Source organism: Pararge aegeria, chromosome 1 (assembly GCF_905163445.1).
Source record: "Pararge aegeria chromosome 1, ilParAegt1.1, whole genome shotgun sequence".
NCBI lineage: Eukaryota > Metazoa > Arthropoda > Insecta > Lepidoptera > Nymphalidae > Pararge > Pararge aegeria.
Window position 1 is genome coordinate 1,188,318 of NC_053180.1, and position 19,636 is coordinate 1,207,953.

The 19,636-nt window shown below is 35.1% G+C and overlaps 3 protein-coding genes across 3 annotated transcripts; 2 read left to right on the top strand and 1 right to left on the bottom strand.

Moving 5' to 3' along the window:
• Window positions 1-2,534: 2,534 nt before the first annotated feature.
• On the bottom strand, window positions 2,535-4,275 carry LOC120626626 (von Hippel-Lindau tumor suppressor homolog). Its single transcript, XM_039894248.1, has one exon. It carries the CDS (start codon window positions 3,766-3,768, stop codon window positions 3,208-3,210), a length of 561 nt encoding a protein of 186 aa, XP_039750182.1. The 5' UTR covers window positions 3,769-4,275; the 3' UTR covers window positions 2,535-3,207.
• Window positions 4,097-5,134, top strand: LOC120626636 (trafficking protein particle complex subunit 2-like protein). Its single transcript, XM_039894255.1, has 4 exons — window positions 4,097-4,147; window positions 4,474-4,685; window positions 4,825-5,001; window positions 5,081-5,134. The coding sequence occupies exons 1-4, from the start codon at window positions 4,115-4,117 to the stop codon at window positions 5,124-5,126; spliced, it is 468 nt and encodes a 155-aa protein (XP_039750189.1). The 5' UTR covers window positions 4,097-4,114; the 3' UTR covers window positions 5,127-5,134.
• Window positions 5,135-6,137: 1,003 nt separating this feature from the next.
• On the top strand, window positions 6,138-10,006 carry LOC120626101 (40S ribosomal protein S20). Its single transcript, XM_039893398.1, has 3 exons — window positions 6,138-6,288; window positions 6,867-7,028; window positions 9,765-10,006. Exons 1-3 carry the CDS (start codon window positions 6,286-6,288, stop codon window positions 9,969-9,971), a joined length of 372 nt encoding a protein of 123 aa, XP_039749332.1. The 5' UTR covers window positions 6,138-6,285; the 3' UTR covers window positions 9,972-10,006.
• Window positions 10,007-19,636: the final 9,630 nt, after the last annotated feature.

The following is a 19,636-nucleotide window of genomic DNA, read 5'->3' on the forward strand; positions in this document are numbered from 1 at the left end:
AATGTGTTCTCCCACTAACTTACCTAATGGTAGAAAAAAAAACTTTATAAATTATTATTTATAAAGTTTATGCATAAATTATTATATATTCGCGGCGAGGTATTTCCAATTAATTAATTTAATAAAATTTCCAAATGCAGAATTTTAAGTTTTATATTTTGTATTAGTTCAGTTTAATTATTTTGAAAATTGCTTAGAGTTACTGTAGAGCTGATAGATTGAAGGAGCTGACTATGTTAGATAATAAAAAAAAATTGTATGTAACTTACTTTTAGTGTATTGTTTTTCTACTTACACCCGTCTGTACCATGTGCTGTATGACTAATGATTTGAATTTTATAGCCACCACCTCCCGGTACATTTTTAAATTTTTAAACTTTACAATGACCTGAATGATAAGATATAATTATCCATTTAATTTGAACGGATATATTTGTGTTGAAACATTGATAGAGCAGAGCAAAATATCATGCCATGATTTTTAAGAGCCCATCTATTGTATTAGTTAAAATATACCAAGACCTCATGACATAAATAGAATTAATGATAAGACAAGAATTTGGAGGTAATAACTTTATATTAACAGAATATTTCCAGAACGTTCTCAGTTGAAAAGGTTTCAGAATATATATTAGCACCGATAGCATTTATAATTACCTAATTATATATATTAGTATTTTTACAATGAACAATATACTCTTGAAAACATTGACGATTTTAATTTTCTAATGTAGTATAATCATTACGTTTTCTGAATTTTCTTTTAATTTATTGAAAGTTTTAATACCAATTTGAAATGCAGTATGCTTGTTTACATCACTTATTCTAACCTTTCTGATACCAACACGAAAACAAGCAACCGTTCTGACTTCAAAGGTAGGCCCTTAACAGACACATTGGGAAAGAAAGGATGGTTTTTTCCCCAAACATGTGGTCTAGGGAAACAAATAGCTAATAAAGTTGCATTATTTCCCTACGCTTGCACTGCAGCAACAAAATGAACCAATCAGGTGCAAGCAGCATCATAATAATTTTTATAATCGCACCAGCAGGAGAATACGGAGCAAAGTTTATTTTAACATTATAATAAGACATGTGAAATATTAAGAATACCCCCCTTTTCCCTCCAAATAAAGCTTAAAATTTTAATAATACAACAATATTCAGACAGGTTGAGTTTGAAACTGTGTCTTTTAGTTTCAAAAGTCCTCACATTCTAAATCAACTGTGTAAAAACACTGAAGGATTTTTGGTATTGTGTTTGATATTATTAGAATTCACTTTGCTTTAATATTGCAACAGCCCGTAAAATTCAACAAAGTCAACAGTTAATGCATACTCCAAGTACATTAAAATATTAATGGCTGTTATTTTAATCTCTTTGACACACATTCTTACACACAGAGACACACAGTCTTAGGTTCTCAAACATAGACACTTTTTGTTATATAGACACTGGTATCAATTCTAGTCCACATAAATCTCTAAATTATTTTAAAATGATAGGTATTAGTATTAACTAACAACCGTTTTTCTATATTCAATATGTAAACTGTTGATAAGTTGTCAAGCAGTTGTTATTTGTTAATATATAATACAATAAAAATACCTACTGCGCCTATCGGCTGTCAGTAATGGATATTTTATGACAATAACATTGCTAAGTAATAAATCTATAAATTGAATATAGAAAATTAACATTAATATTTTACAATTGTGTTATAAATGTAATGCTGTCCTTTTCATAATGTTTTGTGTGGAAATGGATAGCACTATTGTTGGACCTGTCAATTTAGTTAAGTTATGAGATATGCCAGTATGTATATGTACATCAGAAATGACACCACTGGTACAGAGATTGACAACAGCCAGTGAATATTTATCTGCCAGTCATAGTTAGTTCAGTTTAGTTATAACAAGAAGTATTAGATCAATAAAATCAGTTTTTGAAAGAAAAAACTATATAATATAATAAATTTATGCGAAAAACCAATTATTATATTATTATATCACAGTTAATAAACTTTAATTGTTGCACCAAAATCAAATTGCTTTTTCAATTGAAGAGATGATTTGAAATGGCATATGTTACAAGCTGCAGTAATTATTTACTTTTCCGATAGATTGCAAACCAGTTGGCAACATAGAAAACATATGGTTTTTTAGCGGCTGATGTACACTATAACTGTATTGTGTATGGGGCAAGGTTGGCAGCTATCATAAAAGTTACACATTGCAGTGGATTGATTGTGATATATGCCGATCTTTAGCAATCAATCCCTAAGGATATATTAGTATAGCACCCAGAAATTCTTCTGGACTTTCTAGACTGAAAGATTATAGGTGCAACATTAAATTATAAATGCATTTAGTTAAAATATAACTTCTTAATATACAAGTATTATAATATAAATTTAATGATAATATTATTAATAACATTTCAAAAGAGTACCAACAGTGATACAATTACATGTGAAAGAGTCTTACTTTCTTATTGTATTATAAATTATATTTATATATCTAATGTGCATGTTCTTTATATAATTTCATTAAATAAATATACATAAACTAATATATTCTCAGTCATTCCCACGTGTATAAACACCACTGTGCAGGAAAATAGTGCTGGATGTTTGTGTTGGACCTCAAATTTTTAAGTAATCTTAAAAACTACATCTGTGACTGTGAATAGGTAAAAGTGGCAATTGAACATCCAGGGTTTTAAGGCAGGCTCTGCTTTGACAGAAAATACAAAAAACCTCTTCAGGTTATTCTTAATCTTTAGGCTACAACATGGTTTTAAATATGTTTAAAGCGCAGCTTATGATTCGTACGATGATTAGATTAAATTTGTGACATAACTTATGACAGTAGTATGCCTAATTTTTATTTGGTTAAAATAATGTTTATCTTGATGAGTAAATAGGGAACCAAAGCCTTGGATACTGTAGTAAAATATTATATTCGAGATAGTTACACATGTAGAACTCATTTTGCTGATTTAGAATAAATATGAGTCTGTGAGCCCCTAAGAACTAGGTATAATGGGGATAATGATGCAGTGGACATTCTGATTATGGCACAATGACGATGGAACATAAATCACTTAAAAAGTTTGGCAAATACCTTAGTGACCAGGTAGTGGAAATAACACCATAGGAGATATAAAAATATAGCCATCACAACAATCGTAAATATGATCTGGCGTCAATCGCGCTGGGGAGGTGTTCGGGGCCTGTGGAATACTGTGACCAAGGATTCCAGCTCATCAGCTAAGACTCTGGGCAAACCAAGAGCACGGACAGCCTCCGAGCCATTGAGATGCTGAGCCAGGACTAGCATGGCAGTTTTTCGTAGACACCTCACTTGAACTGTGATATTCCAATTAGTTCTATACAACATACCTCCTATATTGTTCGGCGGTCGGAATATTGTTTTATTGTTGATCACACAGCTCTCCTTTGTCACCACATCAGTGAATTCCCACGGGTGAGAAATGAAAGAGTTTATGTCAAAGAACGTGCCAGCTTCCAGTCTGACGTAGTGTCGTTTCGCACCTCGGAAATCTCTCCACCAAACGTCGACAGGCCGCGAAGTCCTATTCGTAAATCGAAGGTAAGCACTAGCCGTCGATTCCATGGATTTAACTACTACATATTGCCCTTTTTCGTCCACCTCGTATATCAGCTCGCCAGGGTCTTCCGCCACCCGTTGTCGCTGTCGACCACCTTCCGCCATCACGTAGATGATTGGCATGGGATGATCCATTTTAAATAGTTATAGTTTTTTTCGGCGGATTCTCCATAAATATGAGAGAAAAGCAAGGTTAAATAGTTTATGATATTTGCTTACGTCTAAAATAGTCTAAATCACCTGTTAGTGTATTTTATCATTTATGTTTATTTGCGTAATTTTCTTTGGTATCACATACAAATCATCGAACGAATAACACGGCACACGTTAAACGCAGTTTAGCACAAATAGCGATTTGACATATAATTGTAATTTAAAAACATATAATTATCTAGGTCTCGAATTCAAACAATGCCGCCAATAATGCAAATCCAAAGTCATGTTGACGTTTCGATTCACTTCTGCTTCGATTTCGCAAGCAATGGCTGTTTGTGTGGCTGTTATTGGAAAAGATGTAAGTTTTTCACTTATTTTACATATAGTTCTATTCACAACACTGCGCGATAGCACTTTTGTTGTTTATTTATCAAATACTTTCATTAGAATCGAGTAATTAGACTTTTCTTTGTGTACATTTCCAGAAATTACAAATTTAACAGTACGTCAATTTTATCTGTCATATGTCAAAATAACAATAGAGTTTATAGATAATAAAGTTAGTAAAGTTTACCTACCGGGGTTTCGGGGTAATCTGATTCCAATTTTTCGAAACAAGCTGGGTAAAAAGCCAATAGTTTGGTTTGAATTTTGTTTAGGATTAAAGAGTTGTCCTTTTTTTAGAATTCTCCACTATACATCGGAGGTATAGGCAATGACACTAGTACGGACAATGAGCTATCGAGGCAGTGGCTTGTTCACACTGCTCTTGATGCGTTAGAAGAGAGACTATCGACAACGAATACCAGCAACACCAACTCCAGTGCAAACACCGCGCGAACTGATCTTCGTGACCTTTATCTTGGTTTGCTGTATTCAACTGATACTCATAAAATGTAATTTAATAGCTAAGTAATATATTTAGGTCAATTAATAATCGTAATAACATTAGAAGTAAATTTCTACAACTGAACGCCTCACAACTGGTATTTTATTTGCATTGTAGTTTTCTGCATAATCATAAACTATTTTCAGATATGGCTACGTTACTAATACCAGAATTAAACTTGTACTTGTAACAAGCTCGACATCGCCAAGTGGAAGTAACATACGAGATGCCGAGGTCAGGACTGCTCTGCGCAGGCTTCATGCTTTATACGCTGACGCAATTTGTAACCCTTTCCACTTGCCTGGTGATCAAATAACTTCACAGTAAGTTATTTTATTAATTCTATAGTTCTTCAAATTATTTGAATTATTTTATTACTTAATTATTCCCTGTTTTTTTCAGAAAGTTCGACAAACAAGTAAAAAGTTTAATGTTAAACAATGTATAAGAAAGAAACAAGAAAAAAAACAAGCTAGTTTAAGCTATGAAGACTACTATCATACAGAATTCATGTAATGTAGTTATTTAGTTTTAATTCGTTTATATTTGATGGTATTCATACTTATTTAAAAAACTATTATTTATAACGTTTATCTTTATTATACCTATCCATTCCACTTGTAAACTAATTCTTAAAAAAAAAAAAAAAAAAAAAATAGCTTCGTTTTAATTACCTAGTCCATTAATGATTTATTAGACTAGTCAACTATTGTTAGCATGTTCAACATTTTTTTTTAGGTGTATTAAAAGATGCTCAGTACGATTTAAGTAAATATTTGTTGTTATAAAAAACAATAAGTTGGCTCGGCAACTTCATTCTGGGCGGAGGGGAGTTTGAATACAGTGAGCTTTTTTATGTAAATATGGGTAAATCAATCATGTGAATCTTGTATCACCGTTAGTCATAACTCTTTGTTTGTTATATATCCACACCACAGTCCGTTCACAATTATTTTACTTCTAACTGTGGTTGGTTTTCCTGGAATTTTTAAGGTATCGGTATATCAAATTTCATCAAGATTTCCCGTACCCGTGCATGGGTAACAAAGGTTATTAGTATTAATCTTGCAGGAACCCTGGTCGCGTGTTATTCTGGGAATAAAAGTGACCTTTGTCGGCAAACCGCATGATAGCTCTGCCAAATTTCATCAAAATCATAGGTAACAAACCAAAAAATAAAACTTTCGCATTAGATTTATCTAGTTTCTATTAATAATATTAGTACAGATATTTCAACGTTTACGAATAAATTAATTTGCACCATATAATCTGTGTATATTTGTAACAATATATGTTAAATTTATGTCTATACATAAAATAACATTTTATCCTTTTTAGATCTTGTTAGGACTTTATCTTAAATTAATGAATTTAAGATAAAATCATAACAAGATCAAAAGATTGAGAATACAAACATTTAACTTGCTGTCTATTGTAAATATCTTGCTATTTTTATTGTCTACCATAACACTAAGGTCTATCCCTCAAAAGTCTATGCCAAACTCCTTCTCTTTAAAAAGTGAAGTTTGCGAACGCTGTTCTCCGGTTCAGCGCTGAGCAATTTTTATTAGAAAAGTTGTTTATCTCGACCGGGAAATCGCATAAACATGGTAAGTTAAGGCTATTTTTGTAATCGTTAGTATAATTTCTAAGAAACACTGATATTGACACATTTTTTCGAATGTTTATACGTACAGGTTATGTTCACACGTGTTGCACATTTTTTTACGACTTTTTACTAATTCAAGTGCTTTCTTAGGGGGCAACTAATTTATTTAAGCATTGATGATTACTTTTTCCAATTTAAAGATCCTCATTCGTTAAGGTTTCTATAAAAATGCCTCCAGTGTCATAAATACACTACACCAACCTCTTAATGTAAATCTAGAAAGTGAGTAAATTACGAGACATCTACTTGGGCAATTATGTAATAAGTGTGTACCATAAAATTAATTAATTAATTATTTGTAAAAAGTTCATAATAAAATACATTTAGTCATATTTGCATTGAAACACACTGTCAGTCTGTAAAACCAGACAGAAAGGGTCTACAGCTCAGCATATTCCATCTTAAAGTGACATTACAGCAATTAAAATTGAAAAAAAAAAATCAGCAATTAATTATTTCCACTAAAGTGATTTGATTTGAGTTCACGAAGTACTAAATATTATTGTTTGCTCATTCCAGGCAGCCGCCGCAGTGTCAGGCAAAGACATTGAGAAGCCCCAGGCAGAGGTCTCTCCCATCCACCGCATCCGTATAACACTCACCTCACGCAATGTACGCTCTTTGGAAAAAGTCTGCTCTGACTTAATCAATGGTGCAAAGAAGCAGAAGCTCCGTGTGAAGGTATATACATCAATAATTTGACACACATTCATATATAGAGAACAAAATAATTTAGTAGAAGCATAACATATACAAATATATAGTTCTGAAACACAGTTTCTGAATTTTGACCGAAAAAGAGAGAGAAATATAAGGTGCAATATAACAAGATATGGATTAAGTAGCTGCAACCTATAGTGTTTATGGGTATACTGTTTTTTTTTTTGCATTAAACTACAAGTAAGCCCTTTACTGCAATCTCACCTGGTTGAAAGTGATGATGCAGTTATATTGTTGCGGGCTAACCTCTTAGTGTTATGAGAGCTTTCAACCCACTCTATGGTTTCTACATGGCATCCTACTGCAGGCTATATCCCCTGACAAGAAGTGGTGTTCATAGAGGGTATGCACAGGGTATGCAAATGATACAATGTGAAGAAAATCTCCAATATGAGTTATAAATACTTAAGGATAAGGTTTTTATAACTCTTACAATGCCTATCCTTAAGTATTTTATAACTCTTACTGGAGATTTTCTCCATTTTATATCATCTGCTTACCCTGTAAGTGTATATATAATTAACGTTTCCACCTGCTAAAGCATGGGAACAGGGAATAGGAGAAGTTTACCCTGTTTATTATTATACATATTAATTGGATATAATTAAATCATGTGCGCCAACTCTCTGACAGTTGATAGCTGTGGGAGAATACAAATTTTTATCATTTCCCCAGGGATATAATTATCTACTGCCCATGCCAGCTGGAGTGCTAAATTGCTTGGCATTGCTGCTGCAAGACATGAGTCTTTGTCTGTAGGGTGATAAAAATTTCAAATTGCACTTAATTGGAGTAACCACTACAACCACTAAGAAATGTGTCAAAAATGTGATAGTAGATAAAACCACCTAGGGTCTAAATAGACAATAATGTTAAAAAAAATTAATGAAAATAATTTGCTAAGAGGTTAAAACTTATCTGTAATCTCTGCAAATATGTCTTATGTGCTGTAAAATAACATCAATATTACTGTAATTTTACAAACTTAAAACTTGGCACTTCTTTTAGCCATTTTGTCATTTCACTTGCTCACTCAATCAATCAATCAATGCTCTACTCAACCATTTTGGGTAAGACACTGCATTGATTAGGGTAAGACATTTCTTAGTCAGTGATGTACATCCGCAGAAGAATTTGGCATTTTATGTCAAAGTGATACCCTTGTGAAAGATTCTGTTTGTTGTTGTGCATGACACCATGATCCCCACACTTTGCGTGATGAAGAATAGTGCCTAGTCAAACTTTGGTTTTAAATTTTCCTTTAACTTGACTTTATTATTTATATTTGTATAATAACCATAACAACAAAATAGAATAAACAATTTATTCAACAAACAAGTACTCACATAAAAAGCTAAATTTACAAATAAAAAGCATACATGTAAATACCTAATTCTTCTGTGGGTGTACCATCACTATGAAATAGAACACAGAGTATACATATATGTTTCCATTATTGTGAGATGATGGTGATAACCACTATAGTTAACTTAAAACTAACACTAAGAATAAAATAATGATAACTTGCACAACTTGCGTACTTAAAATAACGTAGTAGTAGACTTTTAGTTCGTAGCACCTAGATGAAAGCACAAAATGTTATAAGCATTTGTGTTCACCATTCCGGTGCTAAATCAGTGCTTTTCAAAGTGCAGAGTGCAGGTTCTATTACTGTACTGTGCTCATAGGGAAGCTACAAAACTTATCTACTATTATTATAAGTATTGAATACATTAAATAATACATAGCGATATATAAGTATAATTGTGTAAGTGTAACATTGTAACCTAAACATAGTAAGGTAGTAGTTAAAATCATCATCAATATGATCATTTCAGACTTTGGATGCCCTCTGCATAAACCATTCGCATAAATACTTGATTTAAGACCCAATTCAAATTCAAAATTCATTTACTTCATGTAGGCCTACTTTATAAGCACTTTTGAAACGTCAAGATGCAATGACGAATTTGTAGAAACAAAGTATATATATACTTTCCAACCTTTACTGTGCTTATTCTCAATAGAATTCTTTTTTTGCTTTCAATCTTGTGTTCTTGGTAGAAATTATATTCAGGATAATATTATAGCTTGACTTAAGCTAAAACTAAACTAGTACATCAAGTTATAAAACTATTCCTAAATATATGAAGTTAAGAACTCTATTTATTTTGTAAAATATGAGGGGATAAAAGAAGAAAATCTCCTGTTATTGATGTGATGTTGGAAAAGAGCAACTGCTGAGTTTCTTACCAGCTTCTACTCAATAGAATCTGTTTTTTTAGCCAGTGTTAGGGTCACTACATATTTACTTGACATTTAAAAAGTGCTGATAAAATAAGCCTACTTGGGATAAATTGAGTTACCGACATAGCTCACTCTAAGCTGAAGTGGCAATGTGCAGGGCACTTAGCTCGGAGATCGGATAGTCGTTGGGGTCTTAAGGTGCTGGAATGGCGACCCCGCACCGGTAAACGCAGCGTAAGTCGGCCCCCAACGAGGTGGAGAGATGACATCTGGCGAGTCGCTGGGAGCCGCTGGAGGCAAGACCTATGCAAGACCTATGGCAAAAGACCTATATCGCTCGATTGGTTGAAATGATGATGATGATGACGACTTGGGATAACTTAATTGTTTTATTTTAAATTTTATTCAGTTGTCCAATTAAAGTTAAATTTCTCAACATTCCTATTCAAGGGCCCAGTCCGCATGCCGACCAAGATCCTGCGCATCACAACCAGAAAAACCCCCTGCGGTGAAGGGTCCAAGACGTGGGACCGGTTCCAGATGCGCATTCACAAGCGGGTGATCGACCTGCACTCGCCGTCCGAGATCGTGAAGCAGATCACGTCCATCAACATCGAGCCCGGCGTCGAGGTGGAGGTCACCATCGCCGACGCGTAGGCACAGCTGACAGACAATAAACTGTGAACACTACCCTTAAGCCGTTTTATTTTTATTAGATAGGTACAATCACAAATAATAAGTTCGATTCCCGGCTCGCACCTCTAACATTTCAGAGTTATGTGCGTTTTTAATTTAAGGTATTTAAGACACAACTTGCTTTGACGGTGAAGGGAAACATCGCGAGTAAACCTGCATAACTGACAGTTCCCACACAACATTCAAAAAAGGTTGTGAAGTCTATCAATCCGCAATTTGCTGTAAGATCCGGAGAAAAGGACCCATTTGGGCCAGTAATGGGTTGCATAGAATCACAAATAATTGACATTGGTCCCAGACCCCAGTTAACTTCATACTTTATATTAGAATAACAGCTACTGGTTTACAAGGAAAAGAAAGAAAACGCCTATGTCCAGCTGTGGAGAACATATGTGGTATTAAATAGCTGATAATTTTAAAATTCAATGGGTTTTGCTATGGATACCTACTTTGCAACAGAAATCAAATTTACTTAATCTGTTCGTATTTTGAGATTATAATTTGACTTGAAAAAAGCCCTGACATTTCTGAAACCTACTTACCATTCAGAGATTTGAAGGTTTATTAATCAAAATTATCATCTAGTCAAATATTATTTATGTAATAAGAATCCAAGGAAAGAAAGTGTGTTGGCGGACGACCGTGCTGATATCCGAATGATTTATTGTGGGTCGTATCACAGACTAACGATCGTACAGTACGTCATCCTAAACCAATTATATCAGTAATAATTGTATCAACGTAGCAAAATTTAATTTTCTCGTAGCCATCTAAACGTTGATGGTTACGAAAACTTTACGACTACTAAACCACTAATAACAGACCTAGCAGCAGCGTCCTCTATGCTGCTACTACTATATACTGCGATCACCAAACTGGTGACTAAGGGCAACCCCGTTAGAAGCCTTAGTATAGCAGTGGACTGTTATAAGTAAATATAAAATAAATGTACTACGAAAATACACAAATCACCTACTAGTCCCAGAGTAAGCGGAGCTTGTGATATGGGTACAAAGATAACTGATGAATATTTTTATGAATAATATACAAAGTACTTATAATATACAAATAAACACCCAGACACTTAAAACATTTATGTTTATCACACAAACATTTTCCAGTTGTGTCGGGTCAGGATCGTTGCCCACTGCGCCAATCGGCTGTCTGTTATATTTTACTGTTATAGGCAATTGAAGATGGTGAGTATTGCCATATCATGGCATGCAAGATCGACTGAGCGTGATGTTTCCAAACTGTATGATTGCTATGTCGAGATAAAGCCCCCGCGGGTTAGATTACAAATTGTCGGCAGACATGCTCGCGGAAATGAAAAAAATGAGATATCGAAACAATGATACGTTTCGATGACAAATGAAGGTTACTGCTGCAACTTAGCTGGCTGTTATTTTAAGCAGGAATTAAAAAAACATTATTTTCACAAACGAAATCAAATATCAAGAATTGTATAATGGGTCAAAGCAGGCGGTACTTAGCGGAGTTCCATGATATATGTGCTATGAAATTTATTGCTTTTCGCAGAGTATAGCAACTGTAAAGATTCTGTTTTTCGCGAAGTAAGAAAATTAAGCTTAATTTCATAGTATATCAAAAATTATCTTTTCAAACCATTGGGCGCTTGGTTTTTGGTTGCGTTTTGCTCTGCTTATTTAGTAACTCATTGCTCAGACGTATTCATATATAATATGAGTACCTAGGTATATTATTCAAATGCTACATTACATTAAAATCAAGTGGGAATAACATAGTTAAGCCGATCGAAGCGGGAATATTATCGATCTATTTTCCGAGCTAAAACATACATGTGACACCCCTGTAGTGCTAGTATGCGCACCACAAGAAAATTATGTCTACCCATTATCTATCTATCTATCTACATAGACCTGGACCATAAACAACGTCATGCAAAATGCCAATCAGTCGCTGCGTTGAAGATTACATGCGCGATTTATAATTCAAATTTATAGGAACAAGGATTCTAATAAGAATTATCTGTCAGTAATAATAATAAGAATAATTTAATTTGTGTATTTAGTAATTTTGCCTTGTCATTTTCAAAAAAAATTACGCATACTTTCATCAACATAGCAGTATCAACCCATTGCCGGCCCAGTAGAGGGCACGGGTTTCATCAAAGAAGAAGAGGAGTTAGTCCGTAGTCCAATACTCGTAAATTGTTGATTGGTGGACATCACGCTCCTTTGAGAACACTAGATCAGGCATGCAGGTTTTCCCACGATGTTTTCCATTACCATTGAAGTTATGTATTTGTTTAAAACTCACATCACTGCACAAAGGTTTAGTCGTGTGTCGGGCTACTAGGCTACATACTTTCATACAACAGTATAAAAACGGTCTTTAAACTACGAGAATGTATTGCTAGGTATCCTGGTCGCATACTTGCTGAATTTAGTAATCGCTATGATGCAATCCCATCGTTTTAGTTAAGAAAAAGGCGTTTGTCTCTGACAGGCATCACGCGTCATTGCGCATAGACAATCGGATTTATACGCAATTCGATATTTGAAAAATGTATCTTGATGTTGATACAGGCTAAATAAATTGAAGGACATTTTAAAACCATAATTTAGTTAGGTACCTACGAGCCTAATGGCCCAGTGGATTAAACGCGAGCTCGAGTCACCTTGAATGTTGAAATTTCGGGTTTGTCTGCATTATCATCATCTTTACCAGCAAACTACAGGGCAAGGATCTCCTCTTAGAATGAGTAGGGATATCTGTAGCCTTAATATGTCTTTAAAATAATGGAGAACTCCCGGCCAGTTTTCCTGACGATGTTTTCCTTCAGTTTAAGTAAGTGTTATTTAAGTTGATTTAAATAAAAAACGCACATGTACCTAACGTGAGAGCATAGCCTAGTGCCCGTTCAGCGTTATATTCCCTTGATCGCCTCGTACGACACCCGAGAGAAGGGTAGGGGTTGTGATAACTTTATTCTGGTCTACCTTGGCTAACTAGTCGTGGAGACCTTACTAATATCACAGTAAATATCTTTAGCTTATGTATTCACTGTGCTAACATTATGCGAAAGTGTTTTTTTTTTTTGTTTGTTTGTCCGTGCTAAGCGCCCTAACTAAGCAACCAATAATTTTGAATTTTGTCATAGAGGTAGTTGAAAGGTCGGAGAGTAACATAGGTTACTTTTTATTTTAGGTAAACAAACGGATCCCACGGGATTTGTAATAAACGCGGACGAAGAATGAGGGCTTAAAAATATTTTAACGGTCATTCGCATAATTTTTACTCCGCCTCGCCCCCGGAAAGGGTAGTCAGAAGGCAGTAAAATAGGCTGCGCGTCGCGTCGTCATTAGGGCATAGAATTAAGAACCCTTACTCCGCCATTATTGCACGCAGTACATTGTGTCCAAAAACAGTGCAAACGCCTCGCGCGTTGCGGTATTATGCTGGCTCACCAACTTTTTCCATTTTCCCCATGGTAAATGTTTAGAAAATTAGAGGTAAAATAATAACTGTCAAATGCTAAATGGAATGAATTGATTGTTATGAAACGACCGAAACCGGAGCATCCTCAGGAGATGACTTTACAATGAATAATTGTTAAGTCAACATCTCTTTAACAATTCATTGACTAAATGCTCCGGTTTCGGAGCGAAACGTGCGTAGAGGGTACATTGCCGAAGATCTGTTTGGTAATATGTTAATATTATGTGTTAAAATATATAAATTACACCATACAGATTCTCCTGCTTTTCGCGGAGTATAGCAAATTAAGTTTAATTTTCATAATACATATATCATGGATTTCCGCAAAGTAACGCTTGCTTCTATCCAATTTGAATTGACTGCCTGTTCAAGAAATACTACTAGAGTGGAGTGGTTTTTTAATGCTTCAATATTAGTCGTGTACACGGTTTCTGTATGTTCTGTGTTCTGTGCTTAAAGAGCCGCAAAAGCCGATACCCCAATGCTGAGACCCGTTCTATTTTATTACGTACCAATTACCAGCAGTTCTGAGCCCGCAGTCGTATTATAAGCGATAGAGATGTAAGCGTGCCGCTACTTACACTAAGTACCTACTCTTAAATGACAATGTGGGATGGTAAGACAAAAATAGTAATTATAAACAAACGACTTACTAGAAACGGACATAAATTAGTGATATCTGCATATCGTCTGAGAAAAGTACAGAAATCCATTATTTATTTGTTTTATTTAACTCTTTATCTGTACACGACTATGAAGTTAGGAAAATAAAAGAACAATAGAAATACAAAGACAGAAGCAGTATACTAAAGGCGGCCTTATCGCTTCGTAGCGATCTCTTCCAGGCAACCTTAGGATAAGGAAAACAAAAGGATGACATACTGCGGTTGTGCATTTAAAAAAAATACATACTAATAAATACATACTACCTACAACTTGAACTAGATTACACAAATAAAACAATACATTATATAATAAATATTAAAAAATAATAATAATAATAAACTAATATATTATACTTTACACAGTCGACTTGGACAAGAAATGGTCATAAATTACACTACGTTATGACCATTTCTTAACGCATATCTGCATAGCGTCTGTGAATTTCTTAATGACAAGGTTGTTTGGAAGCATCCGGCTCCGCTTTCATCTCTCACAAGATAGAAAAATTAATGTTAAAATATAAAATGTACATTGTTGATGTTGGAAAAGAGCAACTGCTGAGTTTCTTGCCGGCTTCTTCTCGGTAGAATCTGCCTTCCGAACCGGTGGTAGAGTTACTACAAACAGACAGAATTGACGTTTTAAAAGTGCTTATATTAAGCCTACTTGAAATAAATGAATTTTGATTTAGATTTTTTTGATTTTTTAACATATTATAAATACATTAATAACAGTAACTACTATTACAAGTCGTCTTCAAATGCTAGCAAGCAATACGACTGATAACTGGCCACACTACAGGATAGTTCATTAGCGTAAAGCTTTTACGAAACGTTGCAATTTCAATTCGAATTTTATGCTTTTGGCTCAAAGCTTTTACTAGACGATATATAACAGAAATGCCTTCCTTTTATATTACCTGGGACTATTCTAAAAAGAACTTTTCATAGAGCGCAAAGTATCTAGCTTATTACTTATTATCTAGCGGTGATAGCTCAGTGGTTAGGAATTCCGTTTCACTTTCGGTGGGACTAAGTTCAAATCCCGGCACGCACCTCTAACTTTTCTAAGTTATGTGCGTTTTAAGCAATTGAAATGTCACTTGCTTCAGCGGTGAAGCAAAACATCATGAGGGAGCTTGCATGCTTCAGAGTTCTCAAAATTCAGATTTCTTATAAATCTTTAAATATATATTTCTAGTGTGCGTGTGTATGTCACTGAACTCCTCCAGCCTCCTAAACGGCCGGACCGATTTGAATGAATTTTTCGGTATTTTTTTTTTTTTTTATTAACAATAGGCCAGCGTTTGACGACAATCATGCCCGTTAGAAAGCAACGATGAGGTCTAGGTTGGAGCAAGCTTGCCTAGAAAAAGCCTATTCACTCTAGCCTTGAAGGTACTTAAATTATACGTGGCAGGAAACACAGTTACACATCTTAGCGGCACGTATCAGAAACGTGGATAAAAAAAGTTTATGCGTATGCTTATGCGTTTGGGTGGCACCCTGGATGGTTTAGATTCACAAATCAGCCCGACAGATGGCGCTGGGGTCCGCTAGTTATATATATATGTATATATAGATATGAATTGAGGTGTCAAAACTATCTACGATTTTATTAGGTGTGGGAGTGACATTCGGTTAGTGACGTCACACGTTATCTTTAAATCACATCGACAGCTGATTTTTTTTTATTTGGCGTGGTTGAAAAGCTATATTGCTAACTATGACCTTTGGGCAGGACGGAGGTTATGTGGGACTCCCCCTTCTAAAGGGGATATACCCAAACTAAAAACTACCACGGCATGTCCCTCTCGTTGGCTTTGTTGACGCCCGGGGAACCCGTTGTATACCTCCCCGACGTTCCGTAGGTACGTAAATAGGTTATGAAAACTCATTTATAAATTATACAGTTAGTATATCAGTCTCAGATACGTAGATCATCATCATCGTAATATAAACCCATTACCGGTATCCTATGAGAAGGGGTTAAGGCCGTAGTCCACCACGCTGGCGCAGTGTGGATTGGTGGACAAACACTCCTGAGAACATTATGGAGAACTCTCACGCATGCAGGTTCCTCACGATGTTTTCCTTCACCGTTGAAGCAAGTGATATTTTAACTGTCTAAAACGCGCGTAACTTAAAAAGCAAGAGGTACGTGCTGGGACTCGAGCTCGGCCCCCCGAAAGAGAAGCCGAAGTCCCACCCACTATACGTAGTTACCTACTAGAAATTTAGTTGGTAAATTTCATAACGTATTTTGAAAATAGCATTTTCTTTTCAAATTCGCCTTGTATTCAAAGAGCGACTTAAATTTTCATGTTCTCTGTACCGTGCCGAGGGGAGACTTTCCAGCATTTCAATTTATGAGAATCTCTATAATATTATGCCGCAGTAGAGCTCTCTTTGGCAAGGCAGGAAAGTTTTTAATTTTATAACTAGGCACAGGATAACCACGCGACCTAACTTTATAGGAAAAAAAGTGCCGGTGGCTCATCAAATTTTTTTTATTTTATTTTGCGGCAGATATAAGCATGGCGATAGTACTGCCCCGGACGAGCTTTGTCACAATAAAGCACTGGAAAATCTATAGAGTAGTAGTGCTCTATAGATTTTCCTGTGATTCAAAACATATTATTGCATCTTATTTAATTAGGTTATAATAGAATAACGTTAGTAAAAGAGGAAGACCAAGGAGACGTTGGGCGGACGATCTCGTGCAAGTCAATGGCCCACTATGGTTGAGGAAGGCAAAGGAAAAGAAGACATGGAGAGAGCTGGGGGAGGCCTACGCCAAATGGGCGACTTCTACCGTAACCGTACCTACCTAACTACAACTATATACATATTATTTCTAAGTAATTTAAATTTGTTAGTGTAGATGCTATAAGTTAGTGCATTTTTTTAAGTATTGTATTTGTGTTTAATGTTTATAAATAAGCTGTGAATTAAAATGAAGGAATAAATAAATTAATAAATAATGTTGTGTAATAACAATATGTAATACTAACATTAATATTAATCTTAACAAAAATATATAATGATGGTAGTTGAATAAATGGCTTTTTTAATTTATTTTATTTTATTAGAATAACATTATCTTGGTACAAAATCATAATTAATTAATATTGGGTGAATGAACATTAATGCTAATTTAGTTGTATTATACGTTTTTAATTTATGTTTTACTATTTTGTCTATGCTTCCTCAATGGCGTACAGCCTGTGAGTCGTAAACAGCCACTTGTCTAGTTTATCATGCCATAAGCCAAAGGTATATTATTGAGTTGAACTTTGCTTGTTGTTTAACAAACTTCAACTTATTGCTGGGCTGTGTGCTATGGAGCTATGAAGCTATGTGATAAATTGTGCATCTTCTTTACCAACTCTGTCACCATTTTTCCTTAGCACTTCTGTTTGCCTGCTTTAGCTGTTTAATCTTCGGATAGGTAGGTGCAGTAGGCTGAAGAAACTTTGAAGTCTCTCGTAGGCACGCAGATTTTGGACGAATTTTCAGACTTGTGCTGCATCTGCAAAAGGAGATGTCCTTTTCTATTTACATCACATCTATCTACTAGATATTTAATTTAAAATTATTGCGTTATTCTTCCATTCCTGGTTGCCGAAAAAAACTAGTACTTATCTCAGCTTTAGCAAAATGTCAAAAACATTTTTTCACTATCACCGCAGAAATATATGCCTATAACTGAAGTTATATTAGATTTGACTTATTAAAAATTGTGTGTTAAAAATGATATATTTCGGACTGTTTGCGAAAATTCATAAATGTTGGGGCACTACTCCCGCATAGCGTATAGCTTTATTCTAGATAGACTTTAGGTCGTCGCACCGACGATCAATACAGTCTGGAGCGGGATGCGCCGGTTCACAGTTTTATTGATTGTACTTTAACTAACGGTTAAGTTATCGTTAGTGAAACTATGGTCAGCAAAACTGAACCTTACAGGTGATCAGAACACGTGGGTACATGTGAGCAAAATCTGAGATGGGATATGTTATTGGGGCATGCGTCTCAATAGAAAACAATAAAGACAAGATTACGCCGCTGGCATTATTCAAGCAATGGAAGTAGAACTTTTCATCACATTACACTTGTGCGTCGTACGCAAGCAGTTGACGATGTCACGCTTAATTTCGATTTTGTACTAGACACATTGTCATAAGGTTTTTTTTTCGTTAAGAGTGATTTACTACTGAAAATTAGTTATGCCCTATCCCATCATACATATTCAGTTAGTATCAGTAACATGGGATAATAACCGTAAAGCCCGCTAACTAACATTGGCGCAACGTGATGGTTTTATACTCGTAATGACAGGGAAAGCCTGTGTCCAGTGGGATATTGTTAGGCGGCAGCAGAGCCAGGTGTTCAATCTCCCCTGTTTGATATGTGTTTAAAGTCTGGTAATCTTTTATGAAAAATAATTGAAAGTCAGAATTTTCCTCAACCGGTTGTCGTCAATTAACATTTTACTCAATATCGGTATCACTGGCCTTACCGCATACGTACATCTACTAGGTCTTTCAGCCATAGGCGTGGCAGCTTTTCAATTATTCCATATGAAAGAAAGAGAGAGCTTACGACGCTGTCTCTCCCGCACGTTGGCCGGGATGCTGCTCGTTGTCATGGCAACGGGAATTGGATGCGAGATCTAGATTCAGGTTAGGTATTGAGAGTTATATAACGGAAAGGTCGTATTGATTTTTCCTAACGCCGCACCCACCGCGTATTTTTAGAAGGATTGGTCCCAGATTTCATCATGTCGAAAACTGCTGTTAAATATCGTGATATTAACAAACTTCCAACAAACTAAATTAAGAAAACTGTACCAGTCTGTCAGTAAGTCAGGTCTTTGAAGTGATATATTTTAACTAATATTTTAATTTTCAGTTTTGTAAAATGGGTTGTTATGATGATTATGATGATGACTTGACGTTTCAAAAGTGCTTAAAACCTGGGCCTGCTTGAAATAAATGAACTTTGAATTTTATCCCCCAACAGGTTAGACTGCATCAACACTTATCCTCCAGGTGATAAAATCATCAGGTGGCAAGTTTTCAGGGGGCTCCATCCTAGACCTCATCGATGCTTTCGTGGACAAGCGCTGGCCTATCCTAATTAAAAAAAGTTAAAAAATATTGCACCAGATCCAAATTGAGTGGCATAAAAAAAATGAAAATTATAAATAAAATTTAATGTTGCTACCCATAACACCGTTTCAAAGAATAAAAGAAGAAGTCTTTATTGCACGCCAATCTTGGCAGGATATGTGACACTTATAAAATTTAATTAACATCTATGTAAACATGTTGCATGTACCATATTCAAGCAAAATAAAAAATTGATTCATTGATTGCATATAGAAACAGAAAGCTAGGTTAACAAAACAAACGATAATACAAAATATATGCGCAAAGGCGCTTGAAGCGATATTTAATATTATGATAGATTTAT